Below are 27,496 nucleotides of genomic sequence, written 5' to 3'. Positions count from 1 at the left end.
GCACGTGCTTCGCCAGGGTGAATCTGAAAACTGGTTTGACCAGTTCAGGGACTGTACGTGTCTCAGATAACTCATGAGAGTTGAGGAACACATGCTAGGTATGCAGTTACCAGCTATGTTATAGGGTAACCAAGGTAGGGTGGGGTAGTACGAGACAGACCGAGACAGTAAAGGTATGAGGTACAAAAGGTAGGGTAGTACCAGACAGTAAAGGTATGAGGTATACAAGGTAGGGTGGTGTAGTACGAGACAGACCTAGACAGTAAAGTTTGTATAGGCTAGGGCTCAAAACTTTGTATTAGCTGGGTGGTAATGAGAGCCTGCAAGTATCTACAAAAAAAATGATGCCAATATATGTTAGCTTGGTACTAAGGATAGTTTTGTGCCTGTATATGTGCATTTATATAATGTTCAAGCTGTGTATTCGAGGAGCTCTATTTTGTAAGACTATGTGACCTATTATTTTATATCGACTATTTTCATGAGGCTGTGTGCCAAAATATTGTGGATGACTGTGTGTCCGGATGAAACTACCTGTAAGATGATGTATGTAACACAATAACATCTTATGGTTTACAATAGTTTATTACTTTGCGTTGTGTTTACTTTTGTATACAGTTTATCAATTCTTCCCGAGTGTTACACATCTACTATCCCCACTCCTTTAACTCTCTCCGTCTCCAATGGCCATTGTTCTCTTTCCCCTCACCCCTTCGTGTGCTCTCTTCTACCTCTTCCCTTCGTGTTTTTCCCAAGGGAGCTCTCCCTTCCCCGTCCAAGGGAGCTCCCTCTCCTTTAGCGTTATCCGCTTGTTCTCCCTCCTCGCCTTTAGCTTTCTTCTTCTAATACCTAATATCCCGTGTCCTTAAGTTATTTGCATGTCGCACGTGCGACAACACATGTACCTGATCATTGGCCCCTCCTGATCCCAGTAGCCTATCTATTATTGTCATCGTTTATCATGGCTATAGCAATATCTACTAAGATTGGAGCGATGCTTTCCCTTTTCTATCACTAAGGAAATCACGCGGCCTACGCCCCTGAGCTCTGTATCAGATTCTACACACAACCTGTCAATCACAGGTGTTGTTTTCCCTAGTCCAGTATTGCATGACTTTTGATCTCTCTGATAGTTACTCTTTTAAATGATGTATTAAAATTATACATATTCTAAGCCAATTTTGTTGCACGTATTATCAAATACGTATTTCTTGCTTGATACGAGAATGCATATTAAATGTTGATTAAATTGGTGTTTTTATATTAACTATGGTCTAATGCTACATACATTGTCATACGTTTATCACAAGATTGAGACATGAACTGTTATATTTGAAAGACTGACTTGAGACTTCATAATTTTTCCTAAAGAAGTTTAGATTATCAGAAATACTAAAGGCGTTCAAATGTGTATAAGACAATTGTACTAGATTAGGATGTAACTCTTGTGTAATATTGAGTCGTCATTTATAGTTACTGATTCAACCTGGAATGATTTACAGTATGGCAAGAAGTCTTTTATATACATTAATTACATACATTTTTACGCGTGAACCATATATCTACGGTGACCTCTTGTGGAGTGAAATACATAGAACTCTACCAGTTATTACTGCATTATTTTTGCTTAGCGTGAGCCATTTGTAGCGTGTGAAATTTGGATCTATGCATTGTTAGGAGTGTGTGAAGGATTGTTGAACAGTGTGATTGTTTATGCTTTGTTTGGTTGCATATCAATGCAGGTTTGTGTGAAGTTTGATCCATATACCACACCTCGTGACATCTATGGTCGTCAGCCTCAACTTGATATTAGATACACGTCTCCATGTCAGACCACAACATCCAACTGTTCATCAATTGTATAAGGGTTAACTCTTCATGTAATACTCTTACATAGGAATAACGTTTTATGAGACGATAACTTCAATGAACAATAATACACTACCTTATATAGTGCATATTTACCACACTTTATTATTGCATTCATTTGACGTGTATTTATTGTGAACTCAAGCTAGATATAATCACTTGATAAAGCTTCAGCCTTTACCTCGCGTATATTACCTGTGGTAATTCAAGAGTCAATATGACACGTCACTGCACTTCCTTGTATGTATACAAGACATGGTGTCAATAGTGACGAAGTCCGGGTATTACATTGTCAGCGGAATTTCCATGGTACCTGCATATGCCTACAGCACCCAGCGTTCTTGGTAATACAATTTTAAATATCTTTAATATCTATGCCACAGAAAGATAATTACTTTGGCACCAGAATTCTACCTATGATTTATAATTTAAGTCCTGGTTCAATTGACTATCGTTGGTGGACATGTTTTATTAAGTAATTGCTATTTATAACATTTGTCTTATAATCTATATATAAATGCACGCAATTTTTTTTTTTTTTTTTTTTATTAATTTAACATGCAATATCAGTGTAGAGGAGGAAGTAGTTCTACCTTAAATTTATTTTCATATTCGCAGAACGGAACGGACTCAGATAATTAGTACGATAACTATTCCTGGACGGCAGTTAATTATTAAAAACCTTTCTAGGGTGTGATTGTGACTGGGACATTTATGTAAACGGACATTGTATCTGTGCATAAATACAGGTAAAACAACCTGTTATTTAAGTATTGGTTGAATTTTCTCCTTCTACGTGATTTTATGTATCTATGAACTGATTTGAACGTAACCATCAATGATCACCAAGACCAGTTGTACGAAAGAACGCTGAGTTCGTATAAAACACAGCTTTATTATCATAGAGCAAGAAAATGTCCTTTTAAGTAAGTGACTATCCCCCGGGTACCATGGATACTACTCAATAACACTGACTAATGTTGGAAGATATGCTTACTTCGTAATGTCATTGCTATTGATAACATCTATGAACCGCTTTCATTTCAAAATAGCCTTTTTTTTTTTTTTTTTTTGCAGATTTAACTGACTCGAGATGGCTTCAACATATGAAGACCTTCACAATGCCGCACTTCTCAGAGAGTTAGAAGTTGGAGATTTGGTGGAATTTCCAAGAGCACTGTATTCACATTGGGGTGTTTATATAGGTAAATCATGCTGGTATCTTTGCCTATGTTATTGCCAAATTGGTTCGTGGGTAAAATGTTGTTTCTTTAACATGTCAATTTACTCTCATTGCTTTTTATCCTCTGATATCAACAATTTCGTTCTTGTGTTAAATCAGGAAACCAACATATTGTACATTTAACTGGAGTAGACGGTGCTGGTAGTATGGATGCTCTTACCTCCGGAAGTTTATTCTCAGTTTGTGGGGTGACCTTCGACAAAGCCTGGGTAAAGATCGAGGATTTCTTCAAAGTTGCTAAAGGATGTCAAGCTAAACGAAACAATGGAAAGGATCATGTATGCAGGTATGTATAACGGTAAAGGAAAGCTTATTGTAATGGTGAATCGGGGAAACAGAATTGTTTAAAACAAAACTAGCATTTATCAAACATGTGTTGTCGTTGGTATAAATATTAGGGTTGGTGCTAAAATCAGGCTGTCTGTCCGTATTCACTCAACGGTCTTGTGTGGTGCATACACCGATATATATCACATATATATTAAATCTTACTTTACCCTACAAGTCGACAGACAAATCACTACACCCCATTGGTTGCTGGCCGTTTGTCCGTGCCGGCTTGAGTCTTGTTCCCGGACAATTTATCTGATGGTTCTTATCAAAACTTGTGTATTCAGCACACATAAACACCAAAAGTATGCAAATTTGCTAATAAATTTGATCTTTTGATCTGCTATTCCCCACTCCACGTCACCTCCCTTTTGATCTGATATCCTCCTAGCCTCATCTCCTTTTTGATCTCCTATTACCCCTCTTCATCTTACCTCCCTTTTGATCTGCTTTCTCCCAACCCCTCACCTTACCTCCCTATTTATATGCTATCCCCCAATTTGCATACTTTTGGTGTTTATGTGTGCTGAATACACAAGTTTTGATACCCTCACTACCTTTTTTGATCTGCTTTTCCCCTTCTCACCTCACCTTACGTTCGATCTGCTATCCCCACTGTCACATCCCTTTTGATCTGCGACCCCCCTCACCTTTTCCTTCCTTTTGAAATGCTATCCCCTCCACACACACACGCACACACACACACACACACACACACACACGCAAGCCACTCCCTTTTTGATCTGCTAACCACACCTCTTTTTCGATCTGCTATCTCCATGTCACACTCTTTTTTCATCTGTTGTCCCTACACGCACACAACCCTCTCCCTTTTTGATCTACTATCCCCACACCTTATCATTTCTAAATGTGATTAATTTAAAGCGATACAGATAGCATACGTTAAGGAAATGAGTGATATTGATAGCAGATATACTTCACAATGTTGATAAATGTTATTTCAATGTGAAAAAGTGGAAGAAATCTGGAGCGATGGTTTAACCCGTCAGCATATGAGTTCTTCCAAAACACGCGATTTTTGTTTAATGATATTAACCTTGTTTACTTCAAGGCCACTACACCCACACGAAATTGTTAAGAGGGCTAAGAAAATGGTCGGGGAGATAGGCTACAACGTTCTATGGTACAATTGTGAACACTTTGCAGCCTTTCTTAGATACGACAGGAAGTGGTCCGAACAGGTATCTATTATACATTTATATCGTACACTTTTTACGCTGACATAGCACACAGGTGTCCCGTGATGTATATACATGTTTATGCTTACAGTCATAATGAAAAATCTCTGTTTTAAAGGACATTAACAATTAAATTGGTGTTAGTATAATTTATTTTATGTATTTCTCACGACTTTTATAATCAAAACAATAATATTTAGCATAAATTCGTGTCGTAGTTGATAAACAAGTACAATACAGTGTTTAAGTTGTCAGACAACATATGCGTGTTTGCCAAAACCGTCCGCCTGACAACAAAATTATTTTTTAAATCGCTTATATAGCGTGAGCGGATATTGTTAGGTGTTAAGGACATGACTACACTAATGATACCAATCAAATGTCTTTGTATCCATTACAGGTGGATAAAGCAGCAGAAACGGCGGTTTGGGGCGGTGCTTTAGTCGCCGGTATTGGAACTGCCATTGGTCTATTTGCTAGCACATCTAAAAACAAAAACAAGTAAAAAAAAAAAAAAAAAAAAAAATGGAAAAGGATCAACGTGATATGCATATTGTCCAAGTAAAAATCTCGTATTTCTGTTCAGTATTATAAAGATACACACAATATGAAGTAACCATGGCAAAACTTAACATGTTGTGATCTGTAGATGGACGACCAGAAGAGCACCACAGAATAACGTTGGATTTATTGTCACTCCCCTGGATCTCATGGGAGGAAATGACCTAGATTTGCATGCAGCGGATCTAAGATGCTTACCCTTCCTGAACACATGGTCATATTATCTTTGTACTGTTTCTAGAATCTCTATACAAATCTATTTCATTCATATTTTGCCTCCATATTGATTTAGAATTAAGTTCTGGTTGTTTATCAGATATGATAGTAGAGAATATAATATATCTGACATGCGAAAAATTTTCGTTTTGAAGTTTAAACACATTTTCAGTTTTCTCAATGTTTTATGGTGTTCCATTTTGATTAAGACATCTATCTTCCGGTACAATATTCCAGGAAGAACAAACCATTTCGGTTTTAACTTACTTGTAAAGAAGTCGGGTATACTAGGCTCGGAACGTGTCAAATCGGTAATTAATACAACTCTTTATATTTATCAGATCAATAGAATATACACTGTGATACACGAGAGATTATTCAAATCCTTCTGTAAAGAAACATACAGAAATCTCCTACGTCCATGTTAGACAAACAATTATAGTAATATGTTCAGCATAAAACGACAAACTTACTACAGATTTCTGAAAATTAAATATTTGTTTCAATTTGAAGTTGCTGGGTTTTTTTCAGAAGAAAATTAAAAACTGATCAGAATTAAATTGTATACGCAAAAGACGATAAATAGCTGAAATGCTGTGTACATTTGACCGTAATCAACCCAAAGGGAATGTGGTCAGAAAGTCCAAAGAGGTCTGATCTGCTTACATTCGTTCAATTTCCTACTTGTGACCCAGACAAGTTTAATATTACTCCTTCACGGCGCCCGAGTGTTAGTTTGTGAAGACATACTATGACATTCCATAATAGCGCCCCAGTATTAGTAGAGACATATTATTGTATTCCCTAACGGCGCCCCCAGTATTAGTTAGTAGAGACATATTATGGTATTCCCTAACGGCGCCCCAAGTTTTAGTTAGTAGATACATATGATGGTATTCCCTAACGGCGCCCCAGTTTTAGTTAGTAGATACATATTATGGTATTCCCTAACGGCGCCCCCAGTATTAGTTAGTAGATACATATTATTGTATTCCCTAACGGCGCCCCCAGTATTAGTTAGTAGATACATATTATGGTATTCCCTAACGGCGCCCCATGTATTAGTTAGTAGATACATATTATGGTATTCCCTAACGGCGCCCCCAGTACTAGTTAGTAGAGACATATTATGGTATTCCCTAACGGCGCCCCCAGTATTAGGTAGTAGAGACATACATTGTATTATGGTATTCCCTAACGGCGCCTGCCCTGCAGGTAGGGCGTAAGAATTGTACCTGCTGCCCCATTGCATGATCGTAAGAGGCGACTAAATTTGGGATCTTATCTTTTCTCTTCTTTCTGAACAACTTTATTCTTCCTAATGTCTCCCTTGACAATGCCTTACTTTTGGCCTTTAGTTGAGGGTTCGCCGCTGTGAGGAAGGCTTTGGGTTCTGTCCCCTGGCCGAGACATACCAGAGTCTCTAAAAATGGTAGTTGCTGCTCCTGCTTAGCGCTCAGCATACAAGGAGTGGGACGACTGGTTCGCCCGTTGTCAGTATAATGTGACCGGGTGGGGTGTGCTGCCGGGTGTCTTCGGCAGTATGCTTCAGTGAGGTAGCACTATAAATCGGCAAAAGTTCCGGCCTATCACAAGGAGACTTAACATGAACATACCGTAGCCTCCCAAAACACACATACGCACTCACCACACGCATTCATGTCGCACGCACGGGAGGCCGTCCTTAAATGACCTTAGCTGTTAATAGGACGTTAAACAAAATAAACCAAACCAAACCCTAACGGCGCCCCCAGTATTAGGTAGTAGAGACATACATTGTATTATGGTATTCCCTAACGGCGCCCCCAGTATTAGTTTGTAGAGACATATTATGGTATTCCCTAACGGCGCCCCCAGTATTAGTTAGTAGATACATATTATGGTATTCCCTAACGGCGCCCCCAGTATTAGTAGAGACATACATTGTATTATGGTATTCCCTAACGGCGCCCCATGTATTAGTTAGTAGATACATATTGTATTATGGTATTCCCTAACGACGCCCCCAGTATTAGTAGAGACATATTGTGGTATTCCCTAACGACGCCCCCAGTATTAGTTAGTAGATACATATTATGGTATTCCCTAACGGCGCCCCCAGTATTAGTTAGTAGAGACATATTATGGTATTCCCTAACGGCGCCCCCAGTATTAGTTAGTAGATACATATTATGGTATTCCCTAACGGCGCCCCCAGTATTAGTTAGTAGATACATATTATGGTATTCCCTAACGGCACCCCCAGTATTAGGTAGTAGATACATACATTGTATTATGATATTTCCTAACGGCGCCCCCAGTATTAGTTAGTAGAGACATACATTGTATTATGATATTTCCTAACGGCGCCCCCAGTATTAGTTAGTAGAGACATACATTGTATTATGGTATTCCCTAACGGCGCCCCCAGTATTAGTAGAGACATACATTGTATTATGATATTTCCTAACGGCGCCCCCAGTATTAGGTAGTAGAGACATACATTGTATTGTGATATTTCCTAACGGCGCCCCCAGTATTAGGTAGTAGAGACATACATTGTAGTATAGTATCCCCTAACGGCGCCCCCCGTATTAGGTAATAGAGACATATTATTGTATTCCCTAACGGCGCCCCCAGTATTAGTTACAACTTCCGAACGCGAATGAGCAAAGGAGCGAAGGAGCGAAAATGCGATGGAGCGAAAACGCGATGGCGAAGGAGCGAAGTTTCATCGTGTTTTCGCTCCTTCGCCATCGTATTTTCACTCCTTCGCTCCTTCGGCATCGTGTTTTTGCTCTTTGCGTTTAGGTCTAGGAGCGAAGGAGCGATATTGGAAAGTTGGCCCTAACGGAACACCATAAGGAACTCATTAAATTCGTCATTTTTATGTAGATTAGGTGAATGTTTAGTACTGAATTCAATACAAGATGGTGTCCCATATAAAAAAAAAAGTTCAAAGGACCTCTTTCACGAATAATAGAATTTTGCCCACGAACCAATTTGACCAAAGCCAGATTCAATCTGTATCAACCTTAAAGTGAAAACCTTGAAATAGGTTTGAAAAACTCAAAAGGTCCAAGGGGCCAAAGCCGGCTACACCAGAACATTTTTTTTTAATGTTTTCTTGGATTTTTATTAATTTTCTACTCTTATGGTCTGGATCAATCAATGTCGTGACATTTTTCAAGCAGGGGAAGTATGTGACAGGATTGGTTTTGATTTATTTTGTATTCAAACTGACCTGATAGTGTCTTGTTAGCTCACCTGGACCGAAGGTCCGGCCAGCTTATGTCGTGGTGCGGCGTCCGTCGTCCGTCTGTCAACTTTTTTTTATAAATCCCTACTAGTCCTGAACGTATGAATGGATTTTGATTTAAATATAGACTGGATCATTATTAGTCAAAGGGTATAAAACGTTATATAAGCGGAGGTTGTGGCTCCAATGGGGCCGGAGGGGTGGGGCCCAGTAGGGGAAAACCCTTTGATATCCCCACCCCATAACTAAAAATAGGTCATGTGGTCTTTCCCCACCCCAAGGGACTTAGTTTCTTTAATATATCTTTGAAATCATTGAGATCCCCACCCTATAACTATGTATAGCGTTGTTGGGCATAAAGAAATAAACACACCATGATCTAAAACATGCCCTGGAGTCTTTCCCCACCCCAAGGGTCTTAGTTTCTTTAATATATCTTTGAAACCATTGGGATCTTCACCCTATAACTATATATAGCGTTGTCGGGTATAAAGAGAAAACACAATAATGATCTAAAAATAGGCTCTAAAGGTATATGAATATGTTGTATTTGACATCTTATCTAGATTAGGATCCGATTGGTTCTAACCGAGTGTATCCCTGGCGTAGTCTTGTTTCGGCACTCATAGTTGGAACTGTGATTCAGCCTAGACTGATTTAAACAGTATGGTAAGAAGTCTTATACATTAATTCCATACATGTATACGTGTGAACCATATATCTACGGTGACTTCATGTAGAGTGGAATACATATACAGCGATTGTACGTCATTATATTGACTATCAGTTATTACTAGATTGTATTTTTTATAGTGAACTATTTGTAAACTTGTGGTATGTGTTTGTTGGGAGTGTGTGAAGGATTTTTGAACAATGTGATTTTGCAGTTGTTCATATGTGTGTGTGTGTATGCGTGTATGTTGGTTATAAGTTATGCTGGTTTGTGTAGATATTTACGGTCGTCAGACTATCTCTTTGGTCACATTCATTTCAGCCTCCACTTGATTAAGCTATATTAGATTCACGTCTCAATGTCAGAACATGAAGCTGAGCTGTGCATTAACGATATAAGGGCGATAGTCATATATATCACACAGACGCGGTTTTAAGTGTGCTAGTAATACTCTTACATAGGAATAACGAAGATTACTTCAATGAACAATCATGAACAAAGATTTACATGTATATCTACCGCACTTTAACATTGCACTCAGCCGACGTGTATTCAATGTTAACTATCGCCGCGAAGTGTCTAGCTAGTTTAAACATTTGGCTTCCGCCTTTACCTCTCGTATTTCTCAAATTCAGGTCATGGTGTCACTGCTGACGATGTCCGAGTATTGAATCATAGTACATGTAAGTGTCCACATAGGTCTACAATACCCAGCGTTTTTGGCATTTAGGCTATGACATTATAATTACAGTTACTATAGATGTACGCATGAACTGAAAGTGGTGCTTGGTTTTTCCTGTATTATAGATAGGCCAATGCAATATAAATGTAGACGAGGAAGTTCTCTGTATTCATTTTCAGAACGGAACGAACTAGGAGGATCAGTAAGGTAATTATCCCTGGGGGGAGGAGTTGATTATTGAAAACTTGTCTAGGGTGTGACAGGGACATGGGCATTAATGTCGACAGACAGTGTGTATGAAATACAGGTAAGGTATCGATAGGGAACCTGTAGATACTTCCTCTATAATTTTGTATGCATCTATGAATTGACTTGTACCTACCTATTAATGATCACTAAACTTGTTGATTGGCTTTTCTCGAAAAGTATCTAAACATTGCCTTTTCATACAGCAATAAAAGGTGCTTTAAAACTAGGTGACTATTCCCGGTTAACATAGATACTATACCTAATTACACTAATTATTGTAAGAAAATAAGCGTACTTTTTGATATAATCATTACTGATTACATTTATATACGCATTAATTTCAAGATTGATTTTCAAAATGGCCTTTTGTTTTTCATTTCAGATTAAGCTGACTCGAGATGGCCTTAACAAATGTAGACCCCCACAATGCTACAGTTCTCAGAGAGTTAAAAGTTGGAGATTTGGTGGAATTTCCAAGATTACTGTATTCTCATTGGGGTGTTTATATAGGTAAATATTGTCGGAATATTACTGATATACAAAAACGTATGTCCGATTTTTAGCTCACCTGAGCCGAAGGCTCATGTGAGCTTTTGCTATGGGGTATCGTCCGGCGTCTGTCGTGCGTCGTCCTCGTCCGTCGTCTGTTAACTTTTTTTAACCGAGAGTGTTGAAATTCGCATTGAATGATTAGTTAGAAGGTCCTGACTACATATTTGTATTTATTAAGTGAAAATGAAATTCAATAGGTTACTGTGACCTACTTTTTCAATGATTATATTAGGGCAACAGAAATGGACATCTACGATGAGAAAGACAGACTAATAACAAATATTGCAAAATTAGGTTACTGTGACCTACTTTTTTAATAATTTTATTAGGGCAACAGAAATAGACAGGGTGAGAAAGGCATGCCGATAGCCAATATTGCAAAATTAGGTCACTGTGACTAACTTTTTTATAATTATATTAGGGCAACAGAAAGGGACATCTAAGATGATCAAGGCATGTCTATATTACATATTTCAAAATTCTGTTGCGTGATCAGGTGAGCGTTTAGGCCTATAGGCCTCTTGTTCAGATATAACTTTCAGATACGTGGTCTAAAGATAAAGGGCACCAGAAGTCTGGGAATGGAGCCCTATCTCCAGAGCTATTACGAAGTGATGAAATCTGTCCCAGTTACCCAGTGTATAGCTTTAAATCACTGATAACTAGCTGTTGACAAATGTTTTTTGGGTATTATGTGTACCTTGTGTAAATATGGTAAGTATCAGAAAACTTCTGATAATCTAAATCAAATTTGGAGAGAGTCTATAGGTTTCTGATTCATTAGTCATATACATATATATTATGTAGTGATAATGTGCAAGTGGAAAGCATGTCACATTGATACTAGTTATGACCAATTCGAAGTGTGACCTTTGGTGACTTGTATATCACTCTTCACATTGCTCTATGTTGTGACTTGTGCAAATGAAAAGTAGGAATGATGATAGGACACCTTCAATTCACATCTAGGATGAGAAATGCATGCTGATAACAAATATTGCATAATTATGTCACTGTGACCTACTTTTTCTATAATCATATTAGGGCAACAGAAATGGACATCTACGATGAGAAAGGCAGGCTAATAACAAATATTGCAAAATGAGGTTACTGTGACCTACTTTTTCAATAATTATATTAGGGCAACAGAAATGGACATCTACGATGAGAAAGGCAGGCTAATAACAAATATTGCAAAATTAGGTTACTGTGACCTACTTTTTCAATAATTTTATTAGGGCAACAGAAATAGACATAGGGTGAGAAAGGCAGGCTAATAACAAATATTGCAAAATTAGGTTACTGTGACCTACTTTTTCAATAATTTTATTAGGGCAACAGAAATAGACATAGGGTGAGAAAGGCATGCCGATAGCCAATATTGCAAAAGTAGGTCACTGTGACTAACTTTTTTATAATTGTATTAGGGCAACAGAAAGGGACATCTAAGATGATCAAGGCATATCTATATTACATATTTCAAAATTCTGTTGCGTGATCAGGTGAGCGTTTAGGCCTATAGGCCTCTTGTTCAGATATAACTTTCAGATACGTGGTCTAAAGTCAATAACAAAATTACACTGCTCTAGCTCGGTGCAATGTACAGGAAAATGTTTCTCAGTTAAATTTCAGTCGACCGCATGCTTTCAGCAGATATTTCAGGAAAACGTGCATCCGGGGTACTCGTGCACCATATGTGCTTTTTAAATCATAATATATCGAATTCTGGAACAGTACAGATGACTTACACAACATTTTTTTCGAAGTGATTGTACAGTGCCACGATTAAGTGAAGTCGATAGAGGTAGTTGCTCTGATAACGCTGGGGCATTCGCAACGTCATGTAGCCCAGCGTCTCGGAGTCACAGGGAGACTGTTCCAGGAGTGGACGCCCGCGCTTTACGTTGCGACGTCAAGATACAGGCATGCGTCTCTCGCACTTCCGTAACAGATTTTAGACGGCGAAATTGTCCGTAATCATGGTCGGTTAGTGTGTCCAAAACGGCTAGGAATCGGTTATGGGAGTTTCATGTAAGGCCACGACGTCCTTATGTTGGTCCGCCACTTACACAGAGGCGACGCCAACGTCGAATGTATTGGCTGCTTGCACATACACCTAATCGGTCTCGTTTGGCCCATTGGAGACACGTGTTGTTCACGAATGAGTCTGGCTTTACGCTTTGCATGTCAGATGGACGACAAGGTGTCTAACGACATCGTGGTGAGCGATATTCTGACGCATGCGTAACGGAAAGTGGTAGATTTGTGAGAGGGTCTGTTATGTTATCTCAAGGCATGGAAACACCTCTCGTGGTTATCCATGGTAATCTTACAGGAGTAACATATCGGGATCAGGGGATGAGATCACACGTTCTTCCTCTTATCCAGCAACGGAACCTTACGTTGCAGCAGGACAACGTGATGGCCTATGTTGCTAGAGTTTGAAATTCGCATTGAATGATTAGTTAGAAGGTCCTGACTAGATATTTGTATTTATTAAGTGAAAGTAAAATTCAAGATGGTTGCCATGATCGCCATCTTTGAAATTATGTTTTTCCTTATAACTCCCAATATTATTTGCTTCGTTGTAAGAGGACTTTCTAGGAATGTTCTAGTGACATTTCTGAACAAGAGGTGATGTTTCAAAAATTCATTGAATTTACAAGATGGCCACCACAGCAATTATCACCTGATGAGCTATGGAAAAGTACTTAATTTTTTGTTTGTGAACAAGATAGCTAATGACTGGTTCATCGTTTAGAGTTGATTTTCAATAACAAGGTCAAGATAGTGATGATAAAGAGACGAGTTTAATTTGGAGTACGTATAATGAGTGGTTGATTTTTAATTAATCTAATTGTATGGTTTGTACCTGTCTGTATACACTGTATATATGTTCAGTGTGAACATTGTTGCTAGGGATCCCAAATGGGGAACTGGCAGTTGACTAGCTTGGCTGCTAGTAGCACCCACACCCACCTGGAATTGATTTTGAAAAAAGGACCAGGATCAGGTTTTTGTCAACAAAAAAAACATAAAAAAAAACTATGTATGCTTCTAGATAATGGATAACTATACAATGTATATATACACATCCATTATACGGGGTGTTGCCTCAATGCTGTGCAGTAATGGGTGTCTTTACTTGAATGATATAGTACTCAGTTCTGTAGAACTTTTTTTTATGTAAGATAACTAGGCTTTTGGATTGTCTACTATCTGATACCAGTTAGTTTTGATGCGAAAACCTGTTAGCTTAATCTCTGCACGAAACCATGGTATTGCTGGTTTAGAGTCACACAGAAAAACAATAAAATTAATTAGATAAAGGGCAGCAGAAGTCTGGGAATGGAGCCCTATCTCCAGAGCTATTACGAAGTGATGAAATCTGCCCAGTTACCCAGTGTATAGCTTTAAATCACTGATAACTAGCTGTTGACAAATGTTTTTTGGGTATTATGTGTACCTTGTGTAAATATGGTAAGTATCAGAAAACTTCTGATAATCTAAATCAAATTTGGAGAGAGTCTATAGGTTTCTGATTCATTAGTCATATACATATATATTATGTAGTGATAATGTGCAAGTGGAAAGCATGTCACATTGATACTAGTTATGACCAATTCGAAGTGTGACCTTTGGTGACTTGTATATCACTCTTCACATTGCTCTATGTTGTGACTTGTGCAAATGAAAAGTAGGAATGATGATAGGACACCTTCAATTCACATCTAGGATGAGAAATGCATGCTGATAACAAATATTGCATAATTATGTCACTGTGACCTACTTTTTCTATAATCATATTAGGGCAACAGAAATGGACATCTACGATGAGAAAGGCAGGCTAATAACAAATATTGCAAAATTAGGTTACTGTGACCTACTTTTTCAATAATTTTATTAGGGCAACAGAAATAGACATAGGGTGATAAAGGCAGGCTAATAACAAATATTGCAAAATTAGGTTACTGTGACCTACTTTTTCAATAATTTTATTAGGGCAACAGAAATAGACATAGGGTGAGAAAGGCATGCCGATAGCCAATATTGCAAAAGTAGGTCACTGTGACTAACTTTTTCAATAATTATATTAGGGCAACAGAAAGGGACATCTAAGATCATCAAGGCATGTCTATATTACATATTTCAAAATTCTGTTGCGTGATCAGGTGAGCGTTTAGGCCTATAGGCCTCTTGTTCAGATATAACTTTCAGATACGTGGTCTAAAGTCAATAACAAAATTACACTGCTCTAGCTCGGTGCAATGTACAGGAAAATGTTTCTCAGTTAAATTTCAGTCGACCGCATGCTTTCAGCAGATATTTCAGGAAAACGTGCATCCGGGGTACTCGTGCACCATATGTGCTTTTTAAATCATAACATATCGAATTCTGGAACAGTACAGATGACTTACACAACATTTTTTTCGAAGTGATTGTACAGTGCCACGATTAAGTGAAGTCGATAGAGGTAGAGTAGTTGCTCTGATAACGCTGGGGCATTCGCAACGTCATGTAGCCCAGCGTCTCGGAGTCACAGGGAGACTGTTCCGGGAGAGGACGCCCGCGATTTACGTTGCGACGTCAAGATACAGGCATGCGTCTCTCGCACTTCCGTAACAGATTTTAGACGGCGAAATTGTCCGTACTCATGGTCGGTTAGTGTGTCCAAAACGGCTAGGAATCGGTTATGGGAGTTTCATGTAAGGCCACGACGTCCTTATGTTGCCCGCCACTTACACAGAGGCGACGCCAACGTCGAATGTATTGGCTGCTTGCACATACACCTAATCGGTCTCGTTTGGCCCATTGGAGACACGTATTGTTCACGGATGAGTCTGGCTTTACGCTTTGCATGTCAGATGGACGACAAGGTGTCTAACGACATCGTGGTAACGGAAAGTGGTAGATTTGTGAGAGGGTCTGTTATGTTATCTCAAGGCATGGAAACACCTCTCGTGGTTATCCATGGTAATCTTACAGCGGTAACATATCGGGATCAGGTCATGAGATCACACGTTCTTCCTCTTATCCAGCAACGGAACATTACGTTGCAGCAGGACAACGTGATGGCCTATGTTGCTAGAGTTTGAGTGACTTTCTTGCTCAAAACAACGTTCCAGTTCTTGATTGGCCACAATACAGTCCAGATATGTCCCCAATCGAACATTTGTGGGACGAGCTAGACAGGAGGGTTAGGATGCGGAAGAGCGTCACCGTCACATATAATGTTGCTCCACTCACGTCTGCCCCGCAGGTAGGGCGTAAGAATTGTACCTGCTGTCCCCATTGCATGATCGTAAGAGGCGACTAAATTTGGTATCTTATCTTTTCTCTTCTTTCTTAACAACTTTATTCTTCCTAATGTCTCCCTTGACAATGCCTCACTTTTGGTCTTCAGTTGAGCGTTCGCCCCTGTGAGGAAGGCTTTGGATTCTGTCCCCTGGTCGAGACATACCGGAGTCATTAAAAATGGTAGTTGCTACTCCTGCTTAGCGCTCAGCATATTAGGAGTGGGACGACTAGTTCGCCCGTTGTCAGAATAATATGACCGGGTGGGGTGTCCTGCGGGGTGTCTTCGGCAGTATGCTTCAGATAGGTAGCACTATAAATCGTCAAAAGTTCCGGCCTATCACAAGGAGACTTAACACGAACATACCGCAGCCTCCCAAAACACACATAGGCACTCACCACACGCATGCATGTCGCACGCACGGGAGGCCGTCCTTAAATAACCTTAGCTGTTAATAGGACGTTAAACAAAATAAACCAAACCAAACCAAACTTTATTCAGGAGTGGAATAATATCCCTCAAATGGCAATAAACATCTATATGGGGTCATTGTTAAGGAGAGCAAGAGCAGCGACTGACGCCATGGGTGGGCATACACGCCACTGATTTGGATCAGGAAACGGCGTAGGATACCCTTGTTTTAACGGTATTCACTCAAACACTGTCTGTGATAGGACAGTAATAAAATCATCAAGATGTATTCAGTAATGATGAAATAATCGAGAAACCAACACCATGAACTCATCATCAAAGAAACATGTAAAATAATAGCTATCGAAATTAAACTTGCGTTTCGTTTTTTCGTTAGTATATTTACATAAAATGATATAAGAATCTCAGTTATTGTCAAATTGGTTCGTGGGTAAAATCATGTTGTTTCTTGTTTCTTTGTCAATTTACTCTCATTTCTTTTGATCCTCTGATATCAACAATTTCGTTCATGTGTTAATTTAGGAAACCAACAGATTGTACATTTAACTGGAGTAGACGGTGCTGGTAGTACGGATGCTCTTACCTCCGGAAGTTTATTCTCTGTTTGCGGGGTGAACTTCGACAAAGCCTGTGCAAAGATCGATGATTTCTTCAAAGTTGCTAACGGGTGTAAAGCTAAACGAAACAACGGAAAGGATCGTGAATGCAGGTGTGTATTACCCCATTTTGATCTGATATCCCCCTCACTCCAACTCCCTTTTGATCTGGTATCCCCCTCACTCCAACTCCCTTTTGATATCAAACCCCCACCCCCACCCCCACCCCACCCCACCCCAAACACTCAAACATGACGTCCTTTTGATCTGCTTACCCTTATCCATTATTTCGTATTTGAAGCGATGCAGGTAGCTTACGTTTACGAGGTACAACGACAACGGATATATGTCAATCATTTTAGTGAAATAGTGAAAGTTAGCTGAAGCGATTGTTTTTACAAGTCAACGACCGAGTTCTGCAAAAGCACAAGTAGTTTTCGTTAAATGATGTTAACTGTTTTACTTCAAGTCCACTACAACCACGCGAAATCGTTAGGAGAGCGAAGGAAATGGTCGGGGAGATTGGCTACAACGTCCTATGGAACAATTGTGAACACTTTGCAGCCTTTCTTAGATACGACAGGAAGTGGTCCGAACAGGTATCTATAATACATTTATGATGTTCACATTTCTTTACAGTGATACGAGGGCTTATTGATAAGTTGTGAGACTCATATTGATGGAGGCACTTAAGGATGTTCGTATTAAGTCCTGCTATTCTCTGACTATATAGGGCAATGTACCCAAGGACTGGCCTCATTTGGTTAGTTTATATCGACGAGGTAGCACTCTAAAGTAAACAAGACAAGCGGTTTTTGCAAAATAGACAAAATCGGTTAGGGTTAGGTTGATTGAGTCTGTCATTGTCATGGCTGCCATTCACTATTATGTCTTTAAATTGATTGATCATCCGCCTTATTCACCTGATTTCCCACCATCACACTTTCATATATATCCAAAACCGAAAACAGCTATTTCAGGCACCCTAATCCTAACTCAAACATGCAGTGGATGACTTTCTGAGCAGCCGAGAAAAGGAGTTGTATAAAAGTGGCATTGAGGCCCTTAAACACCGCTGGCAAAAGTATATAGATACTGAAGGAGATCATGTTGAAAAATAATACAATATGTCCGGCAAAATTCAAATCCTTCAATATGAGGCTTACAACTTATCAATCAGCCCTCATAGTAAGTAAGTGTCCCGTTTTATGTATGTTTATGCTTCTACACTCATAACAAAAAAACGCTCTGATGATTTGAATGTCAATAACAACCAAAATGGTTTTAGTTTAATTTATTTCATACACGTCTCATGACTAAGAATTAAAAGCAATAATATTTAACATAAATTTCAACGGGACGTAGTCTGCAAAACTAAAAGCAACTACAAAAAATGTACAACATAAGTAAGATACATTGTTTTAAATGTATGGCAGCCTATGTGTGGTTACCAAGAACCGCCCACCTGTCATTAAATGTTATTAATATTACCAAGAACCGCCCACCTGTCAATAAATGTTATTAATGGAATTTTTTAAAACGCAAATGTAGCATGAAAATTAAGATTTTTTTTACAACACTGATAATAATATTTAAGAGAGAAGTTATATAGGCTATGCCTGTTGTTTGATCAATTTCCCTTTTTGAAATAAGATTTCTTGAAATCAAAATAATAATAATTAAGTGTTTCTGTATCCATTACAGGTGGATAAAGCAGCAGCTGTGACGGTTGTGGCCGGTGCTGCAGCAGTCGTTACTGGAGTTACCATTGGTCTAATAGCTGGCGCCAATAAAAACAAAGACAAGTAGTGTGAAATGGATAAATATGATATGCAAAGAAAAATCGCATATTTTTGTTCAATATTAGAAAAAAAATCTGAAATAATCATGTAGACACACATGTACGACCAGATCAACATTATGGAATGGCGTTGGTATACAAGGTGGTTATGTTGCCCCCGGCACTCGTTTGGATGATGTGACTTAGAAGCAGAACCCGAATAGAAGGAAAATAAAGTGTTTTGATATCCTTAAAACATTTTAAATAATGTTTTAACAACATTTAGCGAAATTGTTATTATAACATTATGTTAAAAGAGATTTTGGAAATACTTTAGAAAAACATCACAGCAGCGCAATCCAATGTTTAAAATTAGCATTTCTAAAATGTTTTATTGCATCTCGATTTTAAATAGTCATTAAAAATAGAGAATGTTTTAACAATATTCTTTAAAAAAAAATTGTTAGCATAATTTTCATGTTTTATACTGGGATGTTTGTTTTAATTTTTTGTAAAGACGTTACTGTTTAACATTTCACAAGAACGTTATAGAAACGTTTGTCAAAACATACATAAGAGAACATTTTCTTTGCGATAGATGAGGGTCTGAATAGAGAATACTCGGATGTTTTTTATTTCGGTCCTGAATACACACACATTTAATAAAAAAAATAAGTTAAAAGGAGCGATGTGATAGCATATGAGAGCTGTTACTGTTGTAGTTTTGTGAAAGGATACTGGTTCAAGTCATTGAAGTCTATCTGAACACACATACTTGTGTAACCTATTAAAGGTTCCTGGTCATCAAACGTCTGTCACTGTTTTCCGACCCACGGTCCTACCATAAAGATAATGAATAAATACCGAACATATTTATCATGATGATCCAAGATTATCCATTTACAGTAAGTTTACATAAAAACATGGATGAAATGGTTCTTAACTTTTACCCTGTGCAGCAAAATCAGGAAAAAAATAATCAAGTAACCAGGGATGTGATATTGTTTTTTTGTTTTTGTTTTCGTTTTTGTTTTATCCATGCACTCAAGAGAGACAGAAAAGTTTAAGTGTCTTTTCTGATTTATATTACCTGCACATAGTTTATACATCTGGTTGTTTTGGAGCATTTCGGAGGAAATCTACCTTCAACTGCACGTCAGATATGGTTATCTTTCTTCTGCATGCTCGTCTAACAGATTCGATAGGGAATAAGATTAAATAAGTATGTCTTGAAAAATAGATCTGTCATACAGCAGTCATTAAATCCACTACAATGAACTCATAATAATAAGACTATTTCGAATCAAATTCTTTTTTGTTCTGGCTCTATCCTGACATTAGTATTTTTCTTCTTGCCCTTTAGAATATTTGGAACAAAGTCATTAGTTGAACATAGATTTCTAATTTAAATTGAGCTTCAGAATAATTTATCTACTGTTCTAAAATGTATATAATAATAATCACAGGAATACCATTAAATGAAATACATGTATATTGCATGAAACCTTTTCATTTTGATAGCACACCACTCTTTTACATATAGATGGTAGTATGGTTACAAAGGATCTTTCCCTTCTGGCCCATTACGCTTATTCTATTACATCCGACACGACACCAGTATGATCGTTAAGATAGGAATACAAATAATGTACGAGGTTTTAAATCAGTTAAAACATTGTTTTATACTGTATGATGGCATGAGGTGACTTAAATCGATGTTTATGTCATTGGGGGTTTCATTTATATCTGGATATTTAACAAACGAATTGCCTGTTACCTCGCTGTAAAACTGTTTCCTGTTTCATCTCTGGTTAACTGCTTTACAGAGTACTAATTTCTTATATCAATTTCAGTTTGATAATGTTTTACAACAGTTCAGAGATAACAACTTCGTGGAACATTTTGAAGAGAAAAAAGTGTTTCTGATTGTATTATGTTATTGATGAAATTGAATGATCAAACACTGTTCTTATTAACTTGGCGTGTTCCTTTTTGACTCCGCCAACTGCTTGCTTAGAGACAACATACTCTACTTATCAATACAGTAAACCTTCCTTCGATTGCATCTCTGTAATATCGTCGCCAAAATAAACAAACACATGGCCATACCATGGGCAGCTGCCACACTGTAGTATGATACATCGTATGAACCTGTAACATCCACTATTCGACCTGTAATAACAAAACAATATGTTATTGATAGGAAATACAAACCTTTATCCAAATACATTACTTAACTAATACGAAATATATCAAACTTTTGACAAATGTTTATATTACTTGTGTGCATGGAAGATTGATACATTACATACCATGGCGCATAATGTGGCTACCTACCAAATACCGCTCCGGCACATATACAGCTCAAGTCATAGTCATTAGGATTCCAAGTCCAACGGCATACATTTCTGATCCTACAAGTTTCATTGTAGTCATCGACATACATGTGTCATTGCAACCAATCGTCGTCCCGAAGACACACACCAAGAAAACGAGTTGATAGTAGTTGGCTGCTGCTGGAAGACAGGCGACAGTAAACGAACTCAAGCTTGTGAAGATCACTGATATAATGAGAACATCCATACGAGGTATGAGTGTGCACATCCCGGGTAATAATCTTCCGAATGTGTTTGATACATTCATGTAAAGATAAAGTACCAATGCTTCCTTTACTCCATATCCTTTTGTCTGGAGAAATTCCACTAAATAAACCAATGCCGAACCGAAAGCGGAAAGAGTCAGAGAAATCCCGACTATGAAGAGGATAAATACACGGTTTCTAGCCAGTGACGTTAACATTGCTCGATATGTAATTTGGTTGTTTGATTCAGTACATCCATTATTTTTTTCTGTTGCTTCTGCTCTGTCGATGTTTTTGTGACGGCGAATTGACAGAGGTTCACAGATACCAAAAAAACAAATCATATTTCCCATAAGTCCTGCCATTATCAATAGACATCCACGCCATCCATACTCATCAATAAGAAAGTCCAACAGGAAAGGGAATGTAACAGCGCCACAAGTCGATCCGGTACCAATGAATGATATAGCAATCAGGTTGGCTCTTCCTTGGAAATATAAACCTACCGCCGTCACACTCGACACAAAGGATAGGGACAAGCCGAATCCTGTTTCAATAGAAAGAGTGTCATTAGCTTTTTCAATAATTTGCAAAGACAAACCATTTAACGAAAATAAAAAGCTTAAATAAGGTTTGTCTGAGGTTTCGATCACATTAAAGTTTCGTTTTCAATCACGTACAAGGGTTTTCTGTAACTTAGCAGACATGCATCTAGGAAATGTGTCGAAATATATAGAATATATGGCGTTTGAATTAACTGTCAATTTGGTTTATATGTGCATTTCTTGCGCTTCAACGAAAATTGTAATTTCACATTCCTTAACACTATATTAATAACATTCCTATGTGTAATTGTAGGGAGTTAATTTGCTGCACTTTATGTTTAAAAAAATACCTTCCGTAATTAAAAAAAAAAATATGTATATATATATATTTGTCAATTTTACAAATATTCATAAACAATTACAACATTATAATGTATATAAACAATTACAACATTGATAATGTATATAAACAATTTCAACTTTGATAATATATAAATAAAGTCTAAACATTGATAATGTATATATACAATTTAAACAATTATACTGTATATATACACAATACAACATTGATAAGTTAAACACATAGTTACTCTGTCGGAATACTAACCTGTGACTACACCCATGGAGACAATCAGGTACGGGATACCTGTGGCGAAGTATGAAGATGTCAGTCCCAGGAAAGCCAGTAGACCACCACACATGCCAATCTTCCTTACTCCGTACTTATTGACACACTGTCCGCTAATGAAACCTTTAAAAAATATGAAGCATGTGTGCCACTTGTATAACAATGACAGGGATATCCCTTACATAACAATATCTATACTTCTGTCATTGCAGAGTGTTGTAGATCTTATAGCATGCTCTAATACTTCAGTTTCAGTTTCTTTATTTACTTAAGCTTTACAACTTAACTTGGATATATGGTTGTATTGGGTCGTTGTCATTTGTCATATGATACATGAGGGCTGATTGATCTGTTCTGATCCTCATCTGGTTAGTTTATATCGACAAGGTAGCACCCTAAATTAATCAAGACAAGCGGCTTTTGCAAAATGAACAAAATATGTTAGGGTTAGGGTTAGGATTATTGAGTCTGTCATTGTCATGGCTGCCATTCACGATTGTGGCTTTGGATTGATTGAGCGTCCGCCTTATTCACCTGATCTCGCTCAATCAGACTTTCATCTATTTCCAAAACTGAAAACAGTTATTTTAGGCATCCTTACTCTAACCCTAACCCTAACCCTAACATGCAGTGTATGACTTTCTGAACAGCCGAGAAAAGGAGTGGTATAAAAGTGGCACAGAGGCCCTTAAACACCGCTGGCAAAAACGTATACATACTGATGAGGATTGTGTTGAAAATTAATGCAATATGTCCGGCAAAATTATAATCCTTCAATACGAGGCTAACACCTTATTGATCAGTCCCTCGTATATCGTATTGTGACATGGTACTATATAACACGGTAGATACATGATCGTCATGACTTAACCCTTTCAATATCAAAAAAACAACCATATAATGTCAATGATGTCGGCAGGTTTGAATTCAGATATTGAGTTTGATAAACAATGGCATGTTATAAATGGCAAATAAGAGCAAACGGAAGTCCGGATCGACAAAACGAGGACAGACGTACTCTGATTCTTCGGTGACAACAATGATATAGATACAGGTAAAATGAAGGTAGCATCATGTTCGGAAGATGATAACTGTTGTGACGACGACATATTAAACATGAAGACTGTGTCCTCTAATTTAATATTTGAATACAATGCTGAGGTGTTGCTTTTTTCCAGAGCCAAAAAACAAAAAACAAAACGAATTGGACCGTATCGATCGCATATACCCTACCGAAATCTAGGACACTGCAGACTCTCTTTACTCATACCATGTACAGGCGTCCTATCAATGAGCTATATGCTAAGCTTCAAATAGATTTCATATTGTTAATGTTCATTTCTTCCACTTTGTGAAAGGTTTTTCGTTCATGCAATAGCCAAGGCTATGCGTTTTACTGGACATCCAAGGCCAACTACATAAACCCTTGTTAATAAAGACGAGTCTGTAAGCGGTTTGTAGATGGTTCAGGAAAGGCGAGTTTTTAACTGGTTTATAGAAGGGCTAAGGAAAGCGAATCTTTAAGTCGTGAATGTGTATACTGGAGAGTTTTCTAATGCTGTTAAACTTTTTATCAGTATCAAGAGATGATAATTCGATGGCTAAATCGTGGAGATAAATAGATGATAGTCGCTTAAGTTATCTTCTTTTTGTATCATTGATTTAAAATAAGGCTTCACATACGGATCAAAATTGGTAATGTGTTATCACTGTATGATTTATTAATTATGATATGAGACGGGATAGGTATTATGCACTATATACATTTTCTCTCATTTATATATTGACTCATGCCATTTCAATGAAAACATACCATACATGATGTATAACTGACTCAAATTTACTCACTTGTATATACTGTGTTATTGCACTTGTCACAAAATGTGCTGGCAGTAATATTCCTTTCGGAAACACATTGATTACATTTCAGGTTTTTTTCATAAATTACTCTTTTCTCTTCTCTTCCTTTTTGTAATCTATTCTTCATATCCATGGCTTAGACATACCAAAGTATGCACAAATGTCACTTGTTACGCACATTAATTTTTATGAATTGTGAATGATTGCTCGCCCATGGTCAGTGTACTGTGATTGGGCGGGGTTGCCTGCTGGATGTCTTCGGCAGTATGCTTCATTGAGATATCACTATAAAGTCGGCATAAATTTTTCGCTACCATAAGTAGACAAACACGAATGTATCGCAGCCTCCGAAAACACTCACACTCACCACATAAATTTATCTTGCACATAACAGAGGATGACCTTTGCTGTTGAAAGGTCGTTAGATAATACAAAACCTTTCCATTCAAAATAACTCACCTGCAATATTCAAGGTTCCGGTTGTAACGGACTGTACAAGGGCCGTTTGTGCTTTACTTTCTGCAAAAACACGAAGCAACTCCACGTTCAACACCGACATGTTGAAAGGAAATCCGGCACAGAACAGCATGTTAAAGAAACAAGCCGCAAGGACAATCCACTTCCTGACAGATATATTGTGCTGTGATGCCATAATCACGGAACCTACATTGGTACAACTCTACAGCATTTCTCATTTAAGGTAGATTGTGTTGTCATTGTTGTTGGCGTTTTCTTATAAAATAAGTTTTATTGTTTTCTTTCTTCTTTTTTTATCATTGCCTTAGAATTTAGCGTTTTATTAAAGTGTTATCGTATACTGATATCTTGCAAAGTGGAATTGATATGATGTGGTCCTGTCATGCAAATATCACGTCGTCACAACACACCTCACTTCATCATAGGTGTGTTGGCGTGGTACGATGACCCACATTAGCCGTCAAACCACCTACAAGATTTAAGTTGCTGTTTACCTTCTGACATGACGAAAGTGTACATGACAGCTTACTCTTTTAGATTCGTATACTCACTAACTGGCCAAGCGTACATTACCGTTGACTCTGATGTCGTTGTATAGGAATGATAACGGTTCTACATTCTTAGCGTTTTGTCCAAACGAAAGTCCGCAGTTAATGTGATTTTGCAGAAAAGAAAAACGTCAATTAGTACTTGCAATACAAATACATCCAACACAACACTATCGGCTGTGTTTATATTCCAATCAAATATAATGTAGAACCATTATCATGTTCAATTAACCAACATAAGTAATTTGCCCTGTCCACCATAAAGTAACTTGTCAAATACCCATATTTGTGTGTACAACGACATCAGAGTGAACGGTCAAGTACACTTGGCAAGTCAGTGAATATAACAACTTGAAAGAGAAATGTGGCATGTTCACGTAGTCAAGTGAGTGAGCACAACTTCAAAGAGCAAGTTGTTATGTACACTTTGTCAAGCCAATTAGCACAACTTCAAAGAATACGTTGTCATATACACTACGTCAAGTTAGTAGGCACAACTTCAACTAATAAGTTGTCAAGTTAGTAAGCACAACTAGAAAGAGTAAGTTGTCATGGACGCTGTGTCAAGTTATTTAGCACAAATTGAAAGATTAAGTTGTTATGGACGCTTTGTCAAGTCAGTGAATACAACAGCTTGAATTGAATAAGTAAGTTGTCATGTGTACTGTGTCAAGTTAGTGAGCACAACAGTGTCCAATAAGTAGGTTATTCGTAATTCGACGGCTGATATGGGCCATCATATCGTAAAGTGTAACGATGATCATGTCTCTTGAATACTTCTGTATAAGGCCTTCAGTAGCAGGCGGTTTTTAATTGCATTACTTTGTATGCACCTTGACTGTAACACAATAATGATATCAACATCACACCTGTGTCGTAAATGGTCGTTGACAACAGAAATGGATACTATATCGGTTACTACACACTGGTATTATCAGCTAGGACATCCACATACACCTTTCGTTTTAAGTAGGTTACCATAATAGCCATAGACATTAAACCTTTGTTTTGTAAGCACGAGGATCGAGTCGCTCTCTGTTTTCGTTACGTCAACATATAACAAATTATATTTTACAATATGTTAATATTCGTAATACCTCGGTGCAATGATAAGCATTAAATTTCCTGCAATTTAATACTTCCTTCAAACTGTTTTAACGAGAAAATGTGTTATTCCCCCAGACACATATACAACTGTCAATTTTGGGGACTTTCATATACCAAACATGTGCTCCCACAGGACTATGTATATAGTCCATCACTTCCAAAACCACAAATACTCCCCTTTTCTATTTCGTAAGATATGTGTTTTTAAGCATTTATCTGCCTTATTTGGAAAGTTGTGGTCCTATATTTCTCACAAGGTTGTAGACAAATTGAATAGCACGTGTTAATGCGTTATTAGTAAAGCCTTTCTATGTTTTTATAAAATATCAATTATGACAAATTTACAAAAATATAATGAATGGTAGAATACATATCTATTGGTGATATCATGTGAGAGTCAATGTCGTAATTTCTCCAAATTGCAATAACCAGGAAACTACCAATTGATAACGTGGGATGTCTAATATAGTGCTTCATTCTCTATATGTAATAATGGACCATTGACCCAAAGTTTGAATAAAACTTGAAACTTGATATGGGCCGCGGATAATAGTTCCTATACGCATGCTCAAACTAGATTGTTTTAACGAATGGCGGATTGATGATCAAAGCTCTCATTCTTAACACTTACCGATCAACGCTCTCTCACTTCATGCATCCAGCATTCCTTCTTATAGAGATATATATCTATATTAATTTTCATTCAATCATCATATCCTTCACTCGGTTTTCGCTTGTTCTTTCTTTCAAGTCATTCAATAGTTTCTTCTGTTGTGTTGAATGATAAAGTTTAGCCAAATTAACGTAAGCTGGAAAGATGATCGATATATATGG

At 37.7% G+C, this 27,496-nt stretch overlaps 3 protein-coding genes across 7 annotated transcripts; 2 read left to right on the top strand and 1 right to left on the bottom strand.

Annotated features, from left to right (window-relative positions):
- Positions 1-2,026: 2,026 nt before the first annotated feature.
- LOC117315473 (phospholipase A and acyltransferase 2-like) lies at positions 2,027-5,930 on the top strand. Of its 2 annotated transcripts, XM_033869688.1 has the most exons (6): positions 2,110-2,213; positions 2,488-2,618; positions 2,947-3,074; positions 3,212-3,398; positions 4,515-4,644; positions 5,042-5,930. In XM_033869688.1, the coding sequence occupies exons 3-6, from the start codon at positions 2,963-2,965 to the stop codon at positions 5,144-5,146; spliced, it is 534 nt and encodes a 177-aa protein (XP_033725579.1). In that variant the 5' UTR covers positions 2,110-2,213; positions 2,488-2,618; positions 2,947-2,962; the 3' UTR covers positions 5,147-5,930. The 2 variants fall into 2 exon arrangements, with proteins under 2 accessions (XP_033725571.1, XP_033725579.1); XM_033869680.1 differs by lacking the exon at positions 2,488-2,618 and having other exon boundaries at positions 2,027-2,213.
- Positions 5,931-9,307: 3,377 nt separating this feature from the next.
- Positions 9,308-19,376, top strand: LOC117315449 (phospholipase A and acyltransferase 3-like). Of its 4 annotated transcripts, XM_033869660.1 has the most exons (6): positions 9,308-9,325; positions 9,965-10,012; positions 10,643-10,770; positions 17,063-17,249; positions 17,606-17,735; positions 18,841-19,376. In XM_033869660.1, exons 3-6 carry the CDS (start codon positions 10,659-10,661, stop codon positions 18,943-18,945), a joined length of 534 nt encoding a protein of 177 aa, XP_033725551.1. In that variant the 5' UTR covers positions 9,308-9,325; positions 9,965-10,012; positions 10,643-10,658; the 3' UTR covers positions 18,946-19,376. The 4 variants fall into 4 exon arrangements, with proteins under 4 accessions (XP_033725551.1, XP_033725534.1, XP_033725543.1 ...); XM_033869643.1 differs by lacking the exon at positions 9,308-9,325 and having other exon boundaries at positions 9,899-10,012; XM_033869652.1 differs by lacking the exons at positions 9,308-9,325; positions 9,965-10,012 and adding an exon at positions 10,104-10,218.
- Positions 19,377-21,079: 1,703 nt separating this feature from the next.
- Positions 21,080-25,182, bottom strand: LOC117340807 (monocarboxylate transporter 4-like). Its single transcript, XM_033902584.1, has 4 exons — positions 24,990-25,182; positions 22,650-22,793; positions 22,004-22,044; positions 21,080-21,088 (listed from the first exon to the last, which is right to left on the bottom strand). The coding sequence occupies exons 1-4, from the start codon at positions 25,180-25,182 to the stop codon at positions 21,080-21,082; spliced, it is 387 nt and encodes a 128-aa protein (XP_033758475.1).
- Between the last annotated feature and the right edge of the window lie 2,314 nt (positions 25,183-27,496).

The sequence above is a fragment of the Pecten maximus genome, chromosome 2 (assembly GCF_902652985.1).
Source record: "Pecten maximus chromosome 2, xPecMax1.1, whole genome shotgun sequence".
NCBI classification, from domain to species: domain Eukaryota; kingdom Metazoa; phylum Mollusca; class Bivalvia; order Pectinida; family Pectinidae; genus Pecten; species Pecten maximus.
This window is presented reverse-complemented; position numbering and strand designations above follow the sequence as displayed.